General features: G+C 37.2%; 2 protein-coding genes and 1 long non-coding RNA gene across 7 annotated transcripts; 1 reads left to right on the forward strand and 2 right to left on the reverse strand.

Annotated features, from left to right (window-relative positions):
- Positions 1 to 630: 630 nt before the first annotated feature.
- On the reverse strand, positions 631 to 19,278 carry LOC117304661 (tripartite motif-containing 13-like). 5 transcript variants are annotated; one of them, XM_033789223.1, is made up of 3 exons: positions 19,211 to 19,278; positions 18,462 to 19,043; positions 631 to 2,494 (listed from the first exon to the last, which is right to left on the reverse strand). In XM_033789223.1, exons 2-3 carry the CDS (start codon positions 19,006 to 19,008, stop codon positions 1,245 to 1,247), a joined length of 1,797 nt encoding a protein of 598 aa, XP_033645114.1. In that variant the 5' UTR covers positions 19,009 to 19,043; positions 19,211 to 19,278; the 3' UTR covers positions 631 to 1,244. The 5 variants fall into 5 exon arrangements, 3 of the variants coding, with proteins under 3 accessions (XP_033645114.1, XP_033645113.1, XP_033645111.1); XR_004520613.1 differs by lacking the exons at positions 631 to 2,494; positions 18,462 to 19,043 and adding exons at positions 13,890 to 14,013; positions 14,336 to 14,395 and having other exon boundaries at positions 19,211 to 19,256; XM_033789222.1 differs by lacking the exons at positions 18,462 to 19,043; positions 19,211 to 19,278 and adding an exon at positions 4,726 to 4,912 and having other exon boundaries at positions 631 to 3,055.
- LOC117304662 (tripartite motif-containing protein 3-like) lies at positions 5,355 to 8,326 on the reverse strand. The gene is made up of 2 exons (XM_033789224.1): positions 8,197 to 8,326; positions 5,355 to 7,213 (listed from the first exon to the last, which is right to left on the reverse strand). Exon 2 carries the CDS (start codon positions 7,177 to 7,179, stop codon positions 6,265 to 6,267), a length of 915 nt encoding a protein of 304 aa, XP_033645115.1. The 5' UTR covers positions 7,180 to 7,213; positions 8,197 to 8,326; the 3' UTR covers positions 5,355 to 6,264.
- LOC117304663 lies at positions 14,936 to 24,076 on the forward strand. The gene is made up of 5 exons (XR_004520614.1): positions 14,936 to 15,030; positions 21,242 to 21,386; positions 22,331 to 22,460; positions 22,876 to 22,929; positions 23,876 to 24,076. It is a non-coding gene; the product is annotated as an uncharacterized LOC117304663 (long non-coding RNA).
- Positions 24,077 to 25,341: the final 1,265 nt, after the last annotated feature.

Genomic DNA, 25,341 nt, shown 5'->3' on the forward strand with positions numbered 1-25,341 from the left:
AAATGTTCCATTAACCTGTTCAACAATTGATATTAAATCAAAAAATCGATACGTCTAAACGAGTTTTCAATAAGGGAATGAAGTAACTGTCTGGGGTGTTTATGAATAACATCCAAGCTGTACAATGTTCTCCATTATTAGTAGTCCGCTGGCCAAATTCTAATTAAAACACCCCCAAAACCAGTTAAAATCTGTCTGACCAGTTCAGTGGATGGTTTTTGTTTTTCTTGGGTTTTTTTTTAGTGGGGGGGGGGGGGGGGGGGTTGAGAGACGATGAGGGGAAACGGAGTTTTCAGCTGAGTCCTATAAGATCCACTGATAATTGACATTGCTCAATAAAAACGGGGTTGGAGGGTTTACCATACTCAGTTTAACCATGTGCACAGTATAAAGCCCTTTTTTAACCCGCTTTTATTTATCCTCTTCTTATTTATCCTCTTCTTATTTTAGGAGTCTCTCATCTTGTCCACACGGCTTCGCGGAGTGTGAAGCTCTTCACCATGCTAACCCACGACCCACAAGATCCTAGTCAGTCTTGGACTTCCACGGTTGATGCTGAGGACTCAGTGAAACTCTGAAGTCACTTCAAAGAGAGTTTTGAGACATACACAAGAAACAGAAAGCTGACAGTAACAGGTGAGTGTTATATTTGACTTTTAAACTCAACACTTTTATTCCATTACATCATTTATGCATGCCACAAAAATCTTCTAAATTATTCTTTATTGAAATACCTTGAGCGCCAAATTGTTGGGTGGATATTGCATGTAAGCCTGGGGCTCTGGGTGATCGTCTAGTTACGCTCAAGTAGTCCAAACGCCAACAATAGTCGCAAATAATGTTTAATTCCTTAAAAGCATTGTTTGCCGCAGGCGCAATAAAGTAACAACCACGCTGTGTCACTGATGTCTAATTGTGTTTCTTAAGTAAATTATGTTGTCATGAATATTCGTGAGTGACACAATTGGCTTACCAAGCAGTAGCTGCTACTGTTTTTGTAGTGGTCGTGGCGGCACGATCAACCAAGTCGTGTCGACTCGACCAAGTAATCAATAGTTGTGACTTTGACACAAATTGCACTAGTAGCTAAGGGTGTACTTAAAGGTGTTGGCTTTTCTGATCCAGTTGTCATGGGATTGGATTATTAACTGTCTTGCAAGAAGTACATGTACGCTGTCATCTCCAAAATTAACTTAAATTGTTTTCGCTTTGTGAACCATTAAGTCAAAGTTTCATGTCTGTCTTTACCCATGGCAGTAGATTTGAACTGATTCATATGTAGCCACAATTAGATCACCAGCTGGTGTGATTGTAATACCATTTGGATCAGTGCAGCCTTTAATGATGCATCCAATGTACTGGCCGTCAGGACTGTAATGGTGGATCTCACCTGTGGATAATTCGTAATCCCATACAGCAACATAGATGCTGCCATCCTTGTTGCAACATAAACCACGAGGATACTTGGACTGTTTGAAATCTACTGAGAAGACGATTCCACCATTGTAGTCTACTGAAACCATCTTCTTGCAAAACCTGTTGGTGTAGATGAGTTGCTGTTTGTGGACAGTCAAGTACCGACCAATCCCTGCAGCAGGCAGTGTTGTGATGAGGGTTCCATCTGGTTTGTGTAGAGAAATCTTTCCATGGTCGCCAATACCCACTGCTATGAGATTATTGTCATCCACTGCTATACATGATGGACGGATGATTGGCTGTCCACCAAGTGTGAACTGATGGAGACACGTATATTTCCTATTGAAAATCTTAACTCCTGCATGATCTACAACAATGAGCTCATCATTTTTGTTCACAGTCACTCCCCTTGGTTTAAAGATACCTTTAATTGACGGGTCGCTTACAAAGACCTTCGATTGGGCATTGCTGTCTGCTGATATTTGTATCAAGGCGCTGCTTATTGAATCGCATACAACAATGTCGCCATTGCAGAAGGAAGCGACATCTAATGGACAGAAGTTTTGTATTTGTTTATCTCTGTTCTTATATCTGGTTCTTTCTGTTTTCAGTGTCCATGTCAGTTTTGTCTTGGGTTTGCATGCTGTTTCTGAAGCAGAAGCTGCTCCTAGTTTCTGTTCTTCTTTTATTTTCAGTCTCCCAAAAGATTTTTGATCATTTTCAAAGTCAATATTAGTCAGATCGCTGGTCACTTGTTTGGGCTGTATCTCTGTGTAGTCTTTTAGGTCTTGCAAGAGTTTCTCTATCAGGTGTAGATTCTCAAAGAAGTTTACTTCGACCATGTGGTGATTAATTACAACTTGCTTATTCTGTGCTTTTGTCATTTCATTGTTATTTGTGGCTAGTACAGTTTCTATTTGTGTGGCTTTGTCTTTATATGTCTGGGCTAATTCTACCACCAGGTTGTTCTCTTCCTCTCTGATCCTTGCAACCTCCTCGGCGATCTTCTCATCTGCCTTCTTGGAGATCTTTGCTTTGGTGGCCCTAAACATAGTGTCTAACAGCTTCCATGACATACCTATGTCTTCCATAGCAATCTTAAAAGTTATGTGATGTTGTGCTACTGCTGCTAATATTTCATTGGCTTTCTTCTTGCAGTTGTCAACAACCTCTTTCAGTTCAGTGGCAGGATGCATTTTGTGGTCCTTTGCAATGCAAGTTGTACATATCAACTGTTTGCATGAGTCACAGTACATGATAACATCCTTGCCAGTATGCTTGCTACATTTAAAAACAGACCCCTTACCAGGTGGTTGAATTTCTCGTTGACTCTGTAGCTCAGTCTCATGCTCTCTTATATCATCCAACAAAGAAATCAACTTGAAATCGGTTCGTAACTCAAAAACTCCTTTTCTAGTCAGTAAAGATTCACTACGGCATGCTGGACAAGTTAGTTTTGTACTAGTTGGGTTAGTCTCTGCAAGTTGTTGAAGACATTTCAGGCAATATGAATGAGAACACTCCAGCATTTTGGGCTCCTTGAAGCGGTCCATGCAGATTTGACACTCAAGATGTCTGTGGCTGATCTTTTGCAGGAGTGGTTGATCTGTTACTCTTGAAGCCATCTTGACGTGGTTACCTGTAAATTCAATGGGGTATGATAACAACATAAATTGCATAACGTACATAAAAATTTGTTTGCGCTGCTTGTCAAGTGTCCACATAGTCACTGATTTTTCCATTGTGGGACTTAAAGGCAGTGGACACTATTGGTAATTACTCAAAATAATTATTAGCACAAAACCTTACTTGGTAACGAGTACTGGGGAGAGGTTGATGGTATACATAATAAAACATTGTGAGAAAGGGGTCCGTCTGAAGTGAAGTAGTTTTCGAGAAAGAAGTAATTTTCATCGAATTTGATTTCAAGAATTTGAGGTCTCTAACCCAAGCATCTGAAAGGGTGTTTTTTCTGTCATTATTATCTTGCAACTTCGATGACGGATTGAGCTCAAATTTTCACAGGTTTGTTATTATATGCATACATGTTGAGATACAGCAAGTGAGAAGACTGCATGGTCTTTGACAATACCAACAGTGTCCAGTGTCTTTAAGCCGCCAGACTATAGTCTGGTTCAAACTTTCTGGGACTGCGACTGCGAATGCTATACGATTGTTGACATCACAAAATCGCAACGAATAATTTGCGTCAGTTGACTTGTGTTCAACTCCTGCAAAACATTATCTGCGTAAACAGTCCTTTGACGTCAAAATTTGTTTTCGCAGTTGCAGAAAGTATAAACCAGGCTTTATAAATGACAAATTGCCATCAAAAACCTGCGTCTCTTCAACTCAGCGAAAACGTATTATTTAAGAAATATTCTGCTTGGACTTTTGTTAAGGCTCATACCTTTAGGTTTGAAAAGATGATTAAACCAGTTTATATGCTGCTTATTGAGTCAATCTACATACATTTGTACATGTACGTCATAGCTGACTCAAATAGAGCTGACCCAAATACAGTTGATAAGTTTAACTTGACTCAAATGGACTTCAATCAACTATCTATAATACATGTTGCTGACTCAAATAGAGTTCATTAATTTTAGCTGACTCAACTGGACATGATTTAGTTGAACTCATTCAAGTGAAGTGGAATTAAGTCATCTATGCCTAAGTAACTTGTTAATTCCAGTTGACTCAATTGTAATTCATAAAGAAAATGTCTGTAATCTATATATCAAAAAATGTGTTGTACCTTAGAGCTAGGGGACAAGTTACTCGTCCATGCATGTCCTAACTTATGTAGGACTAGCCTTACATGTAGGTTTGTAATATCTCCTAACACTAGTCCTAAGTTAGCCCTTTAAGTTCTTTGTGAAATCAACCCCCTACTCTGTTTCAGTCAATTGTGTCTAATCAAAACATGTATCTGGTGCATTGGGTCATGATGACATTTCATGTCTGTTATTATGGAAACCTTGGAGGATTTTGGTTGATCAGATATTCAGTCAAACTGTTAATTGATATTAGTTTCTGGCATCGATCAGCATCAGCAATGTATGGGGCACTGTTTGGTTGAGTACTTGTCAAAATAATGAAGGGAACATTTCATTCAGCACTTCTGCATGGCAAAACATTTAGACAAAACAGACTTTGTGCACACAGAATGCTAGTATTTAGTAAGCAAATGGTGACTTTGCAGTAGCAACTATGCTACAATTCTATAAAAGGGTAATTATTCAATGTGTTATGTCCTGTTTTGAAACGAAAGTAAATGTTCCTAAACTAGTTATCTCTGAAACATACCTTTGCTGTTTGACCCTACTGCAATTTACTTGAACTGTTACGGAAGAAGTACCATTGCCCGGTTGAAAACAAGTCTTTCAGTCCATACATGTCGCACACACACTGCCCCTTACATTTGATCTGCTTATGTAGAAATCCCCTTTCCTGTTAAGAATCTCTGTGTGTGTTTACATTTAAGCCTACAGCAGTGATGTGTTGGTATCAATAGTTCACTTCACTGTGTGAAACACCATAGATGCAGACAGTTACTCAACGACATTGAACCTATAACCTTTACATCCTGCGGCTGTTAAAGGCAGTTATAGTTTGATGCAGGAAACAAATCATTTGACATAATCCTTGGATTTGAAAAGACTGTTTAACCTTTTAGAGACCATTCATTTCTGTATATAAATCATCATTGTTTTCACATTTTAGAAACAGCAACAAGTATGTTGCATCTTTATAGAGAGCGAAACTTATTAAGTGCTGCAATTAAAGTTATCTTGCAGGTCTTGGAGGATATGATTTTCTGATTTTTTTATGATGCACAAGCCACATGTACTTGAATAAAATACATGTATTTATTTCCTCTAATAGTAAGTATTTTATAATAAGCTCTCACATTTAACTGACAACATTTCTCCTTTTTTTAATGTACACTTCCTTTATTCAGGATTCAATTTATAATGTCATTCACAACCATATATCTAGCCCACTATTAAGCATGTAAGAGCACCGGACTCAATCTCTGGTGTTTCTGATCAGCAGAGTATGGGTTCGAGTTCCAGTCTGAGCAAGATACTTTACTATTGCTTTGTCTTTCGGACGGGAAATTACGCCTGTGTATTAGGTTTGAATCACAAATACTTTGGTTTTAAATACAGGATGTAGCTTACAGCAGACAATTAAGTTCAATGAGAGATTGCCCTGTTTTTGTATTTCTTCAATCTTACATTGTTTTAGCAATTTTCTGATTTCGGGATCTTCAATGTTTCTTTCTTTACTTTTACAGCATTGATATTAACTTTATAATAAGTCAGTGAGCTTTCAAATTTTAAAAATGAATTTATATTATAATACGACACCTGTATTTTGTCTTGAATCTCACTCATTTTGTCCATATTTAACTTAGAGAGCTAGCAGGTGATTTTAAAATTTTAAGCAGTAATTATTGCGCTTTTGTGGACTTACACAGTTACATAATGTTTTGGACTTCCACAGTTGCATAAAGTTTTGGACTTACAGAGTTTTGTGAAAATGGCAGCAGGACGGAAACAAAACTTTCCTGGTGCAGATTTCAACCAGTTTGTCATAACTTGCCTTTCAAGTTTGTGTTTTCCTGCACACCAAAAGAAAAGCAATTTCAGGCCTGTACATTATGCTTCGTTTTTGAAAGGGCAAGGGCACCAAGGCATTTTCTCCTTGGTAAAGGGCACCCTAATGAGAAAATTGTAATTTCTACTGGAGCATTTTAAGGGCACCAAGGCAAAATTAACCAGGGGGTACTGAGGCAATCCCCTCTGTTGCCTACGTGAAGTATCAGGCCTGCAATTTGATTTAAAAAGAATTGAATTGAATTGAATTGAATTGAAAGTCCATGTAACTCAACCCATGGGGCAATTTAGCTGGTTGCATCTCTGTGTATTTCATTATGTCTTGTAAAAGTTTTTTGATGAGAAGCAGATTTTCACAGCTGCTTCCTCCATCCATGAGTAGGGTAACTTCATCTTTTGTGTTTTGTGCTGTGGTCATTTCTTTGTTGTTTGCTGCCTTTGCATTTTCCATGTACTCGGCTCTGTCTTCGTGAATCTTATCTAATTTATCCATCAGTTTCTGCTCCTCTTTTCTGATCCTTGCAGTCTCCTTGGCAATCTCCTCGTCAGCCTTCTTAGAGATCTTTGCTTTGGTGTCAGCAAACATAGAGTCTAAATTCTTCTGAGACTCAACTATGTTTTGTGTGGCAATGTTAAAATTAATTTCATGTTGCTCTACCACTGCAAATATTTCAGTAGCTTTCTGCTTGAGTCTCTTTAAAATCAAGCTCAGTTCGGCAAGTTTGTGCATTCTGTGGACTTCTCCAATGCAAGTTATGCATATTAATTTGTCGCATGTGTCACAAAACAGTATGAAATCCTTATCGGTATGGTCAGTACATTTAGAAATGTACCCCTGACCAGTTTGAAGTTTTTGTTGACTTTGTAGCTCAGTCTCGTGCTGTTTTATTTCATCTAACAAAGATGCCATCTTGAAGTCTGTGCGCAGACCAGACACCCCTTTTCCGGTCAGTGAAGTTTGACCACGACACACTGGACATGTTATCCTCAGTTTCTGTGCAAGTTGTCGGAGGCATTCCAGACAAAATGAATGAGAACACTCCAACATTTTGGGCTGCCTGATACGATCCATGCAGATTTGGCATTCAAGATGTCCCTTACTGATCTTTTGCAGGAGTTGCTTACTCGTTGAAGCCATCTTGTAGGATTCTTGAAAAGCTGTTAACCTGTAACTGTGATAGAAAGAGAATATACCAACATTGATTGTCACTTGATGTTTATAAACCACTAGATATAAAGGAAGACACTATAAATAATTATAACACACCTCTTGCTTGTTCTGTATTCTGGTTGGCTGAAACACAGTCACGTGGGATGAACTAATATAGTCTGGTGATCGCGCGCACATGTTTTGCGGGAACTAGTACCCGAGCGGGCACTTGTCTTTTAAAATAGTGCCCGGTTACAGCGCCCTCTCTTAACTTGAACCGTGAACAGCAACTACATAACTTTCTTTATTTTCCAGATTTCTGTTCTTATTTCACATTTAAGACTGAGGTGTGTTTTAAAACACATATTGACTGGCATAATTCGGTAACTAGTGTATGTGTATTCACCCTCGGGCATGTGAATGACCAGCAGAGGGGCCTATTTCCCTCTTCTAGTCACTCAAACTTCCTCGGGGGAATAGACATACACTAGTTACCTCATTGCCAATCAATATGTATAATAGTAAACTTGCAAGTACAACCATGAGTAAATCTCTTTTGTGGGAGTGTTGGCTCTGAAAAAGAGCAGCTGTGGTTTCGACATTTTGAACAATATACATTGCTCGTCTTCAGGTAACTCAATGTTTCGAACAGTATACTCTGCTCGGAGCAGAGAATAGAGTATACTGTTCGAAACGGTGAGACCCCGCCAGCTCTTTTCAGAGCCAACACTCCCACAAAATGCAGAGTTGCCGACTCTCCCTGATTCCGTAGATTGTTCCCTGAAAATAAACCAATCTTTTCAGGTTCTGATTATGGAAACTTAACGCAAGTTTACTATTTATTTAAAGTTTCTCCATGTTTATCCACACCATGCAAAGCTTCAAACAATACCCACTAGATCTACATACATTATAAAACAATTTCATAGACCGACTCGGGGCTCAAATACTTGATGCCATGTCAAACCAGAATAATCATACCTCAAATCACATTATTATACGTACCTACAAAGTAATAGTTGCTTCAGTAAATTCTACCAGAAAAGATGTCTGAAGTGTATCAAAGTAACTGCTGCCCGAACAGTGACAACGAGTTAATTCAATCAACAATCTGTAGCACTACCATAATAGCACAACAATCACACTGCAGTAATATTACTGGTAAGGGGAATCCCCAGTTCTATTTTTAGATCTCCACGTCATGTACATGTACATGATGTATGACAGCTGTCGGAGTATTCAATGTCAATTGGTTAGTGTTGCATTCAGGCCTGTATGCTTTGTTTTTGAAAGGGCAAGGGCACCAAGGCACTTTCTCCTTGGTAAAGGGCATCCTATGAGGAAACTAGACATTTCTACTGGCATTTCAAGGGCACCGAGGCGATGACCAAGGGGCATGGAGGCAATTGCCTTTGTTGCCTCCGTGATCAGACCTGGTGTTGTACAAAGTTTTTCGCCCTAAATGAAGTTAGCACAGTAGACTCTTAAAAGATACAGGTTTATCATGCCTTGGACAATGCTCAAAATACGGTAACATTTGTTTAAACTTTAGCCCTTTTTTTTTATTATTATCTTGCTATTTTAGGAGTTCCTCATTATGTCCACACAGCTTCTTGGAGTATAAAGCTCAAAACCATGGTAACCAGCGACTCACAAGTTCCTAAGTTAATCCTAGACTCCCAGGTCGGATGCTGAGGACTTTACAAGTGAAGCTCTGAAGACACTATCAGGGAGAGTTGGCTCTTACAAGAAACAGAAAGCTCACAATGAGAGGTGAGTGAGGTTCTTGACTTTGCAATCTTGACACTTTTATTCCATTTTAATATTATTCAATTCAATTCTATTCAGTTAAAGATTAAAAGATTAAAGATTAAAAATATTTATTGTCACAATAAAAAACATGAAATTTATCTTCCCTGTGTAAAAGATAATACATACAACAGAGGTACATGTATAACAACAAAAATGGAAAATTACAATTTACATAAGTACTAATACATGTATAAAGATTGAGGGCATGTAAACAAATTAGTTAGCCAGCTCCATATCAAAACAATAGTAAAATTTAGGGCTAGAAATTGACAATAAATATCTTAAAAAGTACATAGTTTTTATAACAAGTGTTAATAAGCAGAAGTGTGAAAGTGGTTAGCAATCATGTAATTACAGAGGAAAACATAAATTTAATGTTTACAATAACTTGAACCACAAAAAAGTAAATAAACAGTGCCAAACCCCCAGAGAGTTAAATAAGAACTAGAGGGCGCACGAGTGTTGCCTCGTGCACAAACGCCACGGGACCGCAAGATAACAAGCGCGTCATTCTGCACGCGCGTTGAATATGAAATACACGTTTGATTTTTTTTTATTGAATGCTCACGCAATGCTGTAAGTTCAACTTACAACACAAACACACGCTGTGAGATGGCTGTTTTGTCAACTTAGAAAATGGCTGCCTGCGCGCATGCCGGAGCGCGTATATAGGCCAGTGCGCCCTCTAGTTCTTATGTATAACTCTATGGCCGAACCAGACCTCCAATATCCTGCACGAGAAAACAGTTGAAAACGTGCATTTATACAGCCAGCTCCATATCAAAACATAGTACAGTTTAGGGGGTAGAAATCGACCATAAACAATGTTTAAAATAGATTTTGTGACAATAAGCAGGTGAAAGTGGTTGAAACACAGCAAAATACATATGTATGCAATTACATATGAAAACAGAAATTAAATTACAAACAAAGTAACTAAACAGTGCCAAACCAGACCTCCAAATAGCTGACATCCTGCACAAGAAAACAGATGAAAACAAGTGCATGAAGCATAGGTTTCAAAGTTTCTGGTCCACTCAAAGTTTCTGGTCCACAAAATTTCCTTACATGTAGTTCTAAATGTATAATTATGTTTTTTATGCTTTTCACAATAATGCATTCTCTGCATGGAGTAACATGTCAGCAGTTCTATAAAAATTAATACAAATTAAATCCCCTAATCTATCCATTCCAAACAAGCATAAAATAACAAATATTTGAAAATTTTTACTCAATTGGTCATCAAAGTTGCAAGAGATCGATGACAGAAAAAACACATTTCTTGCAGATTATTTTGTGTGCTTTCAGATGTCAATTATTAGGCGAGAGAAGTTACCTTTTTCTCAAAGTTTCATTACTTCAGAGGGAGCCGTTTCTCACATGGTTTTATACTATCAACAGCTCTCCATTTCTCGTTACCAAGTAATTTTTTTGCTAACAATTATATTGAATAATTACCCAAAGTATCCAGTGCCTTAAATAGAAAGAGAGAGAGAGAGAGGCAGATGAGAAAGCATGCAGCAAAATCAAAGAGTAAACAATGAATGAGGAGAGGGTGGGAGGGGACGTTTTTTTCCCACAAGAGTTTGGAAACAAAGGACAAAGTTAAGGATATATGTTAGGAAAAGGAGAAGGCAAAGACAAAAAGGTATTTCTCATTTCCTTCCTGGAAGTTCAGACCATGCGGTTGAATGTTCTGGAGGCGCCTTATCTACAGTTTCTCCCTACTCAGACAAACAGTCTCTCGTTGGTTACTGAGTGACTCAATGCCCTGTAAAATCTTGTCAGAAATAGAATGATTAGGAAGATTGAAGTGGTGTCCTACAGTTGTATCAAGCTATTGGGTGTTGACTGTGGATCAGTGGGCGTAGAAATGCCTCATGAATGTGGTTCATGTTTCACACATGGGTGCGTTCGATTAGCTTCCCTGGGTCGACCCTGCGAAGAGCTAATCAAACGATCACTCACCCTCTCGTGGTGACGTCATGCACCTCGGGCCAGCCCCAAGTGAAACGTTCCACAAGCAGGACACTTTGAATGGAATGAGGTCAAAGCTATTTGAACATACCGGGGGCAGACCAGGGTCGAACCGGGGAAGCTAATTGAACGCACCCTAGTGAACACCACAAACATTGCAAGATATGAGATAGATGAGATTAGTGAGGTGGTGCAGTTGACATGACCCCTTGTCTTATGGGTGGGACCACCGGTATGGCTGTGTTGTCGACCATGAATGGATTTGGAGGTGTTGGAACGCCTAAAACTTCCCTGTGGCAAAGAAGGAACAACATTTTTTTAATGGGGAGGGCTTCTGCCCTCACGATAAAGGCCCTGTTTTTCATTATTGTGTTTTCCTGCACAGAAGCAAGAAAGCAATCAGTTTTCACACCAGTCATAAAGAATTGAATGGAATTTGTGTTATTAAATTCTTTTTTTTCTAAGTGGACACTATTGGTTATTGTCAAAGATTAGTCTTCACAGTTGGTGTATCTAAACATATGCATAAAATAACAAACCTGTGAAAATTTGAGCTCAATCAGTCATCAAAGTTGCGAGATAATAATGAAAGGAAAAAAACACCATTGTCACCGAAGTTGTGTGCTTTCAGATGCTTGATTTCGAGACCTCAAATTCTAAACTTGAGGTCTCGAAATCAAATTCGTGGAAAATTGCTTCTTTCACAATGTTTTATACTATCAACCTCTCCTCATTACTCATAATCAAGTAAGGTTTTATGATAATAATTATTTGAGTAATTACCAATAGTGTCCACTGCCTTTAAGCGGTGTATTCCTATCATCGGTTCTCGCCCATACAATAAAATAGACCCTGCACAAGAAAAAAAAATACAAAAGCAGCTAAAACAACCCAAGTTATGACTTAAATTTCTAAGAAGTACATAGTTTTCAAAAACACAAACAGCACATCCAACCAGAGGCATGGTACTGCATTTTGGAGAGGGCAGCGGGGGCACCAAGGCAATTTTTTCCTTGGTAAAGAAGCTTTCGGAGAGAGATATTAAAAGGAGGAACGCGAATAAAACCAAAATTGAATTGAAAGTCCAAGTAAATTAACCATAGGTCATGGGTTAGATGGTTTCTTCTCTGTGTAGTTTTTGAGGTCTTGCAAAAGTTTTCCTAAGTGGATAAGATTTCTACAGCTGCTTTCTCCCTTCAAGAGTCTTGTGAATTCATCTTTGTTCTTTTGTGATGTGGTCAATGCATACGTATTCGTGGCTTTTGCAAGGACCATTCCCTTGGTGATGTCTCTATATTTTTGTTTTGATTCTGTCTTCAGTTTTCTCTCCTTCTCTCTAATCCTAAGAACTTCTTCATCAGCCTTCTTTGAGATCTGTTCTATTTCACTGGCAAACTTATCATCTAAACTCTGTTGAGACCTAGCTATCTTTTGATTGGCAGTGTCAAAGTTATCTTGTTGTGTCTTTATAACTGCACAGATTTTATCAGATTTTTGATTGAGATTGTCTAGGATCTCTTTTGGCTCAGCGATTATGTGCATCCTGTGATTGTGGCGGAGGCAAGTTATGCATATGAATTTGTCACATGAGTAACAAAACAATATGAGCTCCTTATCAGTGTGTTCAGGACATTTAAAAAGAGACTCCTGACTCACTGGCTGATTTTTTTGTTGACTTTTTAACTCAGTCTTGTGCTGTTTTATTTCATCCAACAATGAAATCAACTTGAAGTCTGTGCGCAGATCAGAAACCCCTTTTCTGGGCAATGAAGTTTGACCACGACACATTGGACATGTCATTTGATTGTTTGGACACTGATTTTGTGCAAGTTGCTGAAGGCATTTCAGACAAAATGAATGAGAACATTCCAGCATTCTAGGCTCCTTGAAGTCGTCTTTGCAGATTTGGCAAACAAGATGTCCGTTTGTGATCTTGTTTAAGATGGACTCTGCCGTTACTGTCTCTGTCAATTTTGAAGACATCTTGTAGGATTCTTGAAAAGCTTGAGCTGTGAGCCTGTAGTTGTTATACAAAAGTGAACATACCAACATTAAACATAACCTTAAAGGCAGTGGACACTATTGGTAATTACTAAAAATAATTATTAGCATAAAAACTTACTTGGTAACAAGTCCAAGTACTTGCAAATAATGGGGAGAGGTTGATAGTATAAAACTTTGTGAGAAACGGCTCCCTCTGAAGTGACATAGTTTTCGAGAAAGAAGTAATTTTCCACGAATTTGATTTTGAGACCTCAGATTTTGATTTTAGGTCTCGAAATGAAGCATCTTTATTTGTTATTGTTGTTTTTCTTGTAAAGCGCTTTGAGGCTTTTTGTGTGAAGCGCTAATAAAAGCTGTGTATTATTATTATCTGAAAGCACACAGCTTTGTGTGTCAAGGGTGTTTTTTTTCCAAAGGTAGTTATCTCGCAACTTCGATGACCAATTGAGCACAAATTTTCATAGGTTTGTTATTTTATGCATATGTTGAAATATGCATACAAAAAAAAAGAAGACTGGTCTTTGACAATTAGGCCTACCAATAGTGCCTAGGACTAGTCCTTAGTTAGGACTACCTTTGTGAAATCCACCCCAGTGTCTTTAAATATTAATTTGGTCAACCTTTTGTGAGTTTTACTGTCAGTTTCTTTAACTGATTTATTAGATAATAGCCCATGCATGAAGAGTTAAAGAGACTGACTCTGTGTGATCCAAACCCAAAGCAACATCAGTAACTATCATGAAATGGCATGCTTATATTGAAGCATGAATAAGATAATAAATCAACAAAAATCATCAAATAAACATCTAATGAGAAGTGTAAACATTTCTTAAAATATATCTCAAAAATTCCTACTGTGGTTTCCTTTAACTTTATCTGTACTATAAATAATCAACTTACTTGAATTGGAGGAAACTAAGACGATTTCTTGAAGCACAGCATCAAATCAAATGTTGACTTGCAGGAAGAATTTAAATCATCAATCTGTTGAACTTCGCTAGAGTAGAGCCCTTAGATGTTTCAGTCTTTCTGTGAATGTGACAAATGTAGAAAATAAAATCTATATTTTACTAATGGTGGAGTGAAGTTAAAATCGGACTAATTATTTTTGAAAAATACTTGCCTTTTTGAGATCCAAATCAACAGAGTAAAACAAATTCTACGAGAAGGGTTTTGTGTGTTGTTTAAATTACTCATCAAATTGGGGAAATCCCCATTTCGTTTGAAATCTCTGTGGACATGTAGGCCTACACCAGTGACATAACAATAGACTACACTGCCCTGTGTGAAACACCACAGATGCAACCTTGGAACCCGTACATTGTTGTATACTTACAAATAATCAACTTACTGGAATTAGAAGAAAATGAGGCAATGGGTTCAAATCACAGCATCAAATCAAATGTTGAACCTTGCAAGTAGAAATTCAATCAACACTCTGGTGGACTTTTGTAGAGTTACATGCCCTGGTTGTTTCTAGATATTTCTGACTGTGGGTTACATGAATGTTGGAAAAACCCAAATCTATATTCAGCTATGGTGTTGGTCGAATGATTTAATATTGCATGAATAACCTTTTTGATTCTGCGTAAAGGGTTTTGTGTGTTGGTTGAATATTCATCAAATTTGACAGGTTGTTATGTGAAGGTTGCTAAGGTCATGTTTATTGGCTGGCTCTGTTTGAATGTTTATCACAGGAATGGAACTGACTTGATATGTGTTTGTTTGTAGGATTTTAAAAGCATAGAGGTTATTGATTATTGTTGTGGTTGATTGAATGGATGTGTAAATAAAGCTTGATAATAATATATTTCTTCTTCCTTATTTAAACCCTGCTACTCCCCAAAGACATTTTATAATCGATGGATCTTTTATCCTGTACTCTGATCTTCTTTTATGTCAGGTGATCCTCATCTTGTCTTCACACAAGATCCTTAGTGAGTGTCAGACTCCCAGGTCAGATGCTGAGGACTTTACAAGTAAAGCTCTGAAGACATGATCAGGGAGAATTGGTTCATACAAGAAACAGAAAGCTCACAATGAGAGGTGAGTGAGATTCTTGACTTTTAAACTCTGATGTATTTATTCCATACCAATCATTTATATGTGCAACATAGTATATTTAAAAATTTGTAGTTCCAGAAAATTCGATAGACTCTTCTAATGCGTTCATTTATACAACTGAAATATATATCGTCATTCATTTTACAATATCTTATGAAACGAGAAATACAGCTCTTCAAGAATCTGTGTGGTACATAAACTTGCACTACACACTTCTTGAACTTTGCTGGCCTGGGATTTCATTCTTGAAAGGGTCAAGGCCATTTCCATTCTGCAAGGGGCACCAAGGCCAAGACCTCCGTGACCTTCTAATTCCAGGCCTGACTTTGGTATTGGGAGACTTTGGAACGCTTGGTGGCAGCAGACATACCAGACCATTCTATTGTTTTTGTAGTTTTGATAAGCATACGTGCACATTACCAAAAACAATTGGTACCGTATGTAATAAGTGTACTGCCACCTAGCATCCCAAAAGTTCCATAACTGTCACTAAATATTATAAGCCTTAATAAAGAAAGTTTACTTGTTCAATCAAAACAGGCAACTTGGTACTTCTAGCTACGAGTAAAGTATGCATTATAAAGATTACATATTCTTTTAAAGAAAATACAAAGATCTACAGTTTGCTTGCAGCAAAGTTGAGATTTTTCTGATTTTATACAAAAGTTTGCATCTTGAAAACTGAATTTGCGCGTACAAAGGCTCTGAAAACCGGACAACTCAAATGAGTGCTATACCATTCCTGCACAGGAGCGGGTTGGTTGCAGCATGCATAAAGTTAATATAAGTTCACATGTTGAGAATCATCGAGTTTTACTTTCTTTGTAACATTTCCCACAAATAATACAACTCAGAGAAAATGGGACCAATGTGAGTGATCATTTTACAGCTCGGTTCATACTTCCTGCAAATGCAAATGCGACGCAAATTTTGAAGTGGATTTGACGTCATAACTCTTGTTTTCGCTCAATATTCGCAAGAGAGTTGGGGACAACGCAACTGTTGCAAATTTTTTTTTGTGAATTTGTGCGTCAACATTCGTATCGCATTCGCAGGAAGTCTGAACCGGGCTTACCTCTACAATGCTATTCTCAAAATATCGTTTTTCAAGTAAGGCTGTTTTTCCATGGAAGGGCCTTGTTCATAAAACTGAGTGGTTTCAGGTGCAAATCCTGCTCTTTTCTAGTCAATCTTTTTCACCACAATTTGAATAGCTTTCTTACTACATACTGTCTGTTTACCATGACATATTGTTAAATTGAAAAAAAATATTAACATTTGCAGACCACAGTCATTTTTTAAAATCTTGTTTCAAATTTTAACTTAGAACTCCAGTTCAAATTGAATGTTCCAAGTAATAATAATAATAATAATAATAATAATAATAATAATAATAATAATAATAATAATAATAATAATAATAATAATAATAATAATAATAATAATAATAATAATAATAATAATAATAATAATAATAATAATAATAATAATAATAATAATAATAATAATAATAATAATAATAAAACAGTATTTATATAGCGCAATATGAATTGGCATTCCTCAAAGCGCTTAACAGCAAAATGAAAAGCGTTACAAGAAAACAAGAACTTATAGGCCTAAATTCCCCAATTAAATCCCAAAACAAATTATTAGAAAATTAAGCCATACCAGCTGTTACCTACACGTATATTAAATGAAACCATTAAAAATACTACAAACAACTGAAGGATCTAAAAAATTACTCTTTAAACAAAGTAGCAACATGACATAAAAGATGAGCCAAGACTTGATGTGGGTTTCTGAGTTAAATATGATATCATGTTACAATCTTTAAGATACAAGTACTTAATTGATACTATTAGTTCTTGAAAGAGTTCTCGTCATTTTTGTTTGTCCGGATTGTCCGATGCTATAAGACTCTCATCAAGAGACTTAATGCTTCAAAGCAAGAGGACGAACCACAAGGGAATTGGCAATAAGGGTGTATGTAAAGGTGTGGCCTTTTCTGATCCAGTTCTCTTAACTCAGAGTTATTGTAATGAATGTATTAACTGTCTTGCAAGAAGTTCCTGTCCTCTCCAAAGTTAACTTAATATTTTGCCATTTGGTGAACTATTACCAATGAGTACAAGTTCATGGCGGTCTTTACTTCTGGCTGTATATTTTAACTGATGCATATGTAGCCACAACCAGATCACCAGCTGGTGTGATTGTAATGCCATTTGGATCAGTGCAGCCTTTAATGATGCATCCAATGTACTGGCCGTCAGGACTGTAATGGTGGATCTCACCTGCTGATGATTCGCAATCCCATACATCAACATAGATACTGCCATCCTTGTTGCAACATAAACCACGAGGATACTTGGACTGTTTGAAATCTACTGAGAAGACGATACCACCATTGTAGTCTACTGAAACCATCTTCTTGCCAAACTTGTTGGTGTAGATGAGTTGCTGTTTGTGGATAGTCAAGGTTCCACCAATCCTTGGAGCAGGCAGTGTTGTGATGAGGGATCCATCTGGTTTGTGTAGAGAGAGATCTCCCAGTCTTTCATACCCCACTGCTATGAGATTATTGTCATCCACTGCTATACATGATGGCTGGATGGGTTGCTGTCCACCAAGTTTTAGCTCACGGAGACACTTATATGTTCTATTGAAGATCTTAACTTTTGTGTTATCTACAACAATGAGCTCATCATTCTTGTTCACAGTCACTCTGCTTGGATTAGTGAGACCTTTAATCGACAGTTCTTTTGCAAAGACCTTTGATTGTGCATCGTTGTCTGCTGATATTTTGATCAAGGTTCTGCTCTTGATATCACAGACAACAATGTCGCCATTGCAGAAGGAAGCAACATCCAACGCACAAAAGTCTTGTATTTGTTGATCTGTGTTCATGTATGTTGTTAATTCTGTTTTCAATGTCCATATCTGTTGTGTAAGTTTTTTCTTGACTGGCTGTGTAAGCTTTCTTGCTGCAGCAGAAGCTGCCCCTTCTAGTTTCTGTTCTTCTTTTATTCTCAGTCTCCCGAGTGATTTCTGGTCGTCTTCAAAGTCAATATAAGTCAGATCGCTGGTCACTTGTTTGGGTTGTATCTCTGTGTAGTCTTCCAGGTCTTGCAAGAGGTTTTCTATCAAATGTAGATTCTCAAAGAAGTTCACTTCATCCATGTGTTGATTAACTGCAACTTTGTTATTCTTTGCTTTTGTCATGTCATTGTTATTTGTGGCTAGTGCAGTTTCTATTTGTGTGGCTTTGTCTTTATATGTCTGGGCTAATTCTACCACCAGGTTGTTCTCTTCCTCTCTGATCCTTGCAACCTCCTCGGCGATCTTCTCATCTGCCTTCTTGGCGATCTGTGCTTTGGTGGAAGCAAACATAGAATCTAATGTCTTGCGAGACATACCTATGTCTTCCATAGCAATCTTAAAAGTTATGTGATGTTGTGCTACTGCTGCTAATATTTCATTGGCTTTCTTCTTGCAGTTGTCAACAACCTCATTGAGTTCAGTGGCAGGATGCATTTTGTGGTCCTTTGCAATGCAAGTTGTGCATATCAACTGTTTGCATGAGTCACAGTACATGATAACATCCTTGCCAGGATGCTTGCTACATTTAGAAACAGACCCAGAACTGGGTGGTTGAATTGCTTGTTGTTTTTGTAGTTCAGTTTCATGCTGTTCAATTTCATCTAACATAGAAGTCAACCTTAAGTCAGTTTGTAGATCAACAACTCCTTTTCCACTGAGTGAAGTTTCAGCACGACACACTGGGCATATTAGTTTTGGACTGGTTGGGTCAGTCTCTGCAAGTTGTTGAAGGCATTTCTGGCAATATGCATGAGAACACTCCAGCATCTTGGGCTCCTTGAAGCGGTCCATGCAGAGTTGACATTCAATATCTCGCTGGCTGATCTTCTTTAAGACTGACTCGACTGTTACTCTTTCAGCCATGTTGTATGACTATTGAAATAGTTTGAACTGTTAACCTGTAAATCAGAAAGAAAAAAATAATAATACCAACATCAAATTAACCTACTGTAGATTAGTAGATTACAGTGCTTGGTTTTGGTTGTTTTTGTTGTTGTTCTGTAAGGAACGTTACAGAGTTGGTAAGAAACACAAATTGTGAAGATCACAGATCAACATGTTGAACCTTGCAAGTAGAAATTCAATCAACATTCTGGTGGACTTTTGTAGAGTGACATGCCCTGGCTGTTACTAGTTATTTCTGACTGTGGTTTACATTAATGTCGGAAAAATCCAAATCTATATTCAGCTCATTGTGTTGGTCGAATGATTTAATATTGCATGAATAACTTGGAGTAAACTTCCTTTTTGATTCTGCGTAAAGGGTTTTGTGTGTTAGTTGAATATTCATCAAATTTGACAGGTTATTATGTGAAGGTTGCTAAGGTCATGTTTATTGGCTGGCTCTGTTGGAATGTTTATCACAGGAATGGAACTGACTTGATATGGGTTTGTTTGTAGGATTTTAAAAGCATAGAGGTTATTGATTATTGTTGTGGTTGATTGAATGGATGTGTAAATAAAGCTTGATAATAATATATTTCTTCTTCCTTATTTAAACCTTGCTACTCCCCAAAGACATTTTATAATCGCTGGAGTAAGGCTGTTTTTTCCTAGAAGGGCCTTGTGTTTAAACCTGGTGGTTTCAGGTTCAAATCCTTCTCTAGTCAATCTGTCTTTTTTCACAACAATTTGAAAAGCCTCATGACTCCATTTATTACTGTCCATTTACCATGACATCTACATTGTTAAACTGAAAAAGGGAAGTAGTTACATTTTTGCAGACCACATTCATATTTAGAAAATCTTGTTTCAAATCCTGACTTAGAACTCCAGTAAAAAATGAATGCTGTTCCAAGTAGCAATATCATGACACCTTGTAGTTATGTTGTAACTTTGTAATCAAAGGCTGGCTGACACACACCCTAAAACTACATGTACTTAGTTATGATCAGTAGCCTAGTTCTCTGAAACTGTTTGGGCTGTTGTGATAATCCGAACACTGTGTATGTACATGGACTTTAAACACACTCAGTGTACATTTGAGATAACGATGCATTTATCATGAACTTTACAGTAAAAAGTGAATTATGCTGTTCCAAACAAAAGATATTCCAAGACTCGATGTTGGTTTCTTCTGAGTTGAATATGATATCAGATTACAATCATTTACATGTAGTTAGTTGATATTGAGTTCTTGCATGATTTCTTAAAAATGCAACCAACAGGTGTTTAAAACAAGTTCGTTTTTTTGCAAACCAATACTTTAAAGGCAGTGGACACTATTGGTAATTACTCCAAATAATTATTAGCATAAAACCTTTTGTTGTAACAAGTAATGGGGAGCTGTTGATTCTGCATGACTCCATGAGCAGACTGTGATTGCGGAAATTCAAGGGTGTCAAACACGGAATCAAAATTTGATTAACTGCTGGACTTACCCCTTGTGATTTTTTCGATTTTAGGCCCTAATTTGACAAAAGTGCTGGACCTACCCCTGGTGATTTGTTCTATTTAAAGGCAGTAGACACTATTGGTAATTGTCAAAGACTAGCCTTCACAGTTGGTGTACATGTATCTCAACATACACTGTATGCATAAAATAACAAACCTGTGAAAATTTGAGCTCAATCGGTCATCGAACTTGCGAGATAATAATGAAAGAAAAAAACACCCTTGTCACCTGAAGTTGTGTGCGTTTAGATGGTTGATTTCGAGACCTCAAGTCTATACTTGGGGTCTCGAAATCAAATTCGTGGAAATTTACTTCTTTTTTGAAAACTATGGCACTTCAGAGGGAGCCGTTTCTCACAATGTTTTTTACCATCAACCTCTCCCCATTACTCGTCACCAAGAAAGGTTTTATGCTCATAATTATTTTGAGTAATTACCAATAGTGTCCACTGCCTTTAAGGCCTAAGTTTGAATACATTGTAATGTTTGCCTCGCTAAATTTAATCTTAAAGGTTCTTTGTCTAAGCAAAGTGTTATGTCACAGTACAAATCACTGTGGCAATATTGATATTCATCTTTGAATCTTTGTGCTTCGTCTTACAACATTGTTCTTCATGGCTGTATCAATTAAGAGTGCACTCATGTATTATGATTTTATTATTATTAATAATTTGATTGTCATTTCTTTTTTTTTCTTCTCCAGAAGTAATCCAGACAGAGATTGTCCGATCTTCAATCACGGTGTTTTTCCATCACACTGAGCAGAGATGTCTCAATCTATCAATGTTGAAGTATTGAAGGCTCTCCAGCAATCTGCTTTGACTATTCAATCAACGTCATGATTACAGGTACGATTCAGACTACTATTCCCACTACTGTCTATAAGCAAAACATTCAAAGGGACCCGTTGCCTTGGATCGGGCGAGTTAAATACGGGCGAGTCTATGAAAAGCATTTGAAACCGTTTGAGAATTTTTTTTTTAAGTACAATATATCGATCCACACATGTATGCCTTGAAATTGCGTGGTTTTCCTTTTACTTTAATCACACAGTCAGTCATTTTGTGAAGTCAAAAATCCACAAACTAATTTATTCATGCATTGCTTGCTGTTGAACTAAGTTTTTATACGTCCAATTTCCCCGTATGAAAACAAAAAACGCCACCAAAACATGTAGCTGAGTAATTGACAAAATAAAGTAACTTTTAAATTCAAAGTGAAGACAAGTTTAGAAGTTATGTGAAGGATGCACTAAGGTTAAAGAGCTCCAGTGTTTTGGGGATCACAGATTTTTTGGGCTGATGTTTTTTACAAAGATTGGCACCATTCAGTTCAAGTTGATCAATTTGATGGTTAGAGAAAGTTTCATGGGTGTACGGAATGAGACCCTTGTATAGTACAGCAAAATGCTACTCAAAACATCTCAGTTGCTAAACAAAAATCACCATTTGCTGCTTGTTATTAGCATCAGGCATGACGTATTTACTACTTTAGTTTGTTTTCATTTTTTGTTGTACTTTGGGGAGGGGGAGACCAAATAGTTGTTATTAGCAAGACCTATAAGAAGTATATCATAGTGCACATAATGGCCAGGCCTTTTACTTGATAACATTTTCCTACTTCCAAAGACAAAATATTATGCATGTAACCTTCAGTGTGTAATTAACATGTTAAGTCCATCAAATGTTGGCTGTGCAAAATTCCTGGATGAAATCGTTCCCTAACTTTGATGATAGAAATTGTTAATAAAATGTCAAACAAAATTCAAATTACTTTTTGTCATCTTCTACAGATCAAGTAATCCAGATGCAGAGTAACAGATCTTTGTTCATAGAGGCGGACCAATAAACATGTCAGCGGAGTTTTTAGCAAATCTGTGAAGGATGAAGCCAGCATTGGGACAACTTGACCGACTTCAAAGGGTAAAAAAAAACAATATTCTTTATCCCCGATGCAAAATTAACATCTATTATAAATCCTTGTGGTACCTGCTGCCAAAGCATAGGATTCGAACTGCCTCTAGATACCGGGCAATCTCGGTAGTCTAGTTGGTAAGACACTGCTCTAGAATGCAAGTGTCCATACACTGCATCTTGATGTAGAACAAGCATCTTCATGTTCCTTAGAAGTTTCACAGAAAACAGTATTTTCTGTCTTTTGAAATGGGTTTGGTGTGCACTTTGATTTTGTTTCAAACACAAATAATATAGCATTTTATGTTTGAACCCAAAGCTCCTAAAAATGGTTTGATGTTTTGAGATTTGCATTGATGGTCCGTTGATATTTTAGACAACATGTTTAAACTTTTTTTCTTCATTTATTCTTTTATCTACACAGTTCCTCATTTGATGTTGGCAACAATCTACCGTGGCAAGTCAATCAACTTTGAAGGTAGGATACATTTCTCTGTATCAGAAAGGCTAAAAGGCACTGGACACCTTTGGTAATCATTGTTGGCATAAAAACATACTTGTTAACGATCAATGGAGAGCTGTTGATAGTATAAAACATTGTGAGACACGGCTCCCTCTGAAGTAACGTAGTTTTCAAGAAAGAAGTAATTTTCCACTAAAATACTTGAATTTGATTTTGAGACCTCAGAATTTGATTTTGATGTTCTTCTTTTTTTCTGCTTGAGCTTTTAAAAAATTGGGCCCAAATGTTACGCCAAAATCACTGTCATAGTGTTAATGGTAGAGAAATTGAAACACTGCAGTATCAACTATTTTGAGAAAAGATTCCCTTCAGAGGATGTAAATAATCTTTCACCCAAAAGGCATTTGAATCTGAGAAACGATTCATGCATGAATTGTCTCTCAGATTTTGAAGGGTTGGTGTCCGATGGCGAATGTTTTGGCCAGAGTTGGTACTTGCTGTCACTTCTCGAAACGTTGAAGGGTTCGACCTCAATGTGAAAAACTTTTTGGCTGTTTTCCCAGCAAGTAGACACTGTTTTAAGCTGAAAATCTCACATGTGAATTTTATTGTTGATGTCTTTATAGCTTTGTTTGTAGACAATTTAAAGGCGGTACTTCTTTCTCGAAAACAACGCCACTTCAGAGGGAGCAGTTTCTCACAATGTTTCATTCCATTAACCTTTCCCTTTACTCGTTACCAAGTCAGGTTTTATGCTAAAAATTATTTTGAGTAATACCCATTAGTGTCCACTGCCTTTAAGGGATTTCTCTGCTTTAACCAGTTTTCTTTTTTGGTTAACCAAACCATCCCCCCCATCTTTTTTCTTCAGATGTATGTTGTACACCATGTATGGCTTAGTTAAAGGTTTTCTTTACTATCATTAATATTGTTTCTCTTTTCTGTCTTTCATCCTCTACAGATCACTTTATCCAGACAGAGAGCGTCGGATCTCCATTCAAGTTACAGTCCATCACCGGTGGAGATGCCTTTTATGAAGTGTTTGTAAATCTAAATTTATAACTACTTGTATCTGGGATGGATCTTCAGGTTTAATCTAATATCACCAAGATAATGAAGGCTTTTTCCTGAAAGAGCATCTTTGTCTGCAAGATTAATATGTGCACATTTCCCCATGGTGAATCATTCATACTTTCCTTGTGTGGTGATCTACCTATACTTACCCATGTTGAATCATTCATACTTTCCTTGTGTGGTGATCTACCTATACTTACCCATTATGAATCATTCATACTTTCCTTGTGTGGTGATCTACCTATATTTACCCATGGTGAATCATTCATACTTTCCTTGGGTGGTGATCTACCTACATTTACCCATGGTGAATCATTCATACTTTTCTTGTGTGGTGATCTACCTATACTTACCCATGGTGAATCATTCATACTTTCCTTGTGTGGTGATCAACCTATATTTACCCATGGTGAATCATTCATACTTTCCTTGTGTGGTGATCTACCTATATTTACCCATGGTGAATCACTTATACTTTCCTTGTGTGGTGAATCATTCGAATCAAAATTCCAAATTCATATGTCTAAGGCTTAGTTGTATGTAGTTATGTTTCTATCACTATTCATTTAGGCCATTCAATTTAGGTGTGCTGATGTTTGGAGTTGACAAACTTGGTTGCCATATAGTGGAGCCGGCATGGGAATTTTCCCTCCGTTTAGGGAGGTTTTTGCCCATCTCATACATCAGCAATAGCAGCCATGCAACTCTTCAGCTGGTCAGCTGATTTTAAGGTTTGGTTATCTCTGCCATTGAAAATTAAAAAACACAGTACCAAATCTTGCTGTGCCTGTTTCTGGAAATGTCAAATTTAAAAAAAAAAAAATTAAGAGTTGCATATCTGAAATAGGTGACACTTTAGTGTCTAAATAGGTTCATTTGGTGTCAAAAAAGAAAAAAAAACAGTACAAAATATTGCTGTGCCATTTTTATTTTTATTTTCTCAAAGTACAGATTCGCATGTCTGAAATAGATGACACTTTAGTGTCTGAATAGGTTCATTAGGTGTCAAAGAAAATTTGACACTTCATCTAAGGTGTTATTAATTGGTTTTGTTGTAGATGAGTAAACATTTCAGTACTATTTTACATGTGGTGAATTACCCATACTTCCCATGGTGTTGCAAATTCTATACACTTTCAACTGTGTGGTGAATTACCCATACACCCCCTGGTGTTGCGTATTCTCTACACTTTCACCTGTGTTTTGAATTACCCATACTTCCCCTGGTGTTGCGTATTCTCTACTGTGTGGTGAATTACCCATGCTTCCCTTGTGTTGCGTATTCACTACACTTTCACCTGTGTTTTGAATTACCCATACTTCCCCTGGTGTTGCGTATTCTGTACACTTCCA

Source organism: Asterias rubens, chromosome 21 (assembly GCF_902459465.1).
Source record: "Asterias rubens chromosome 21, eAstRub1.3, whole genome shotgun sequence".
Classification (NCBI taxonomy): domain Eukaryota; kingdom Metazoa; phylum Echinodermata; class Asteroidea; order Forcipulatida; family Asteriidae; genus Asterias; species Asterias rubens.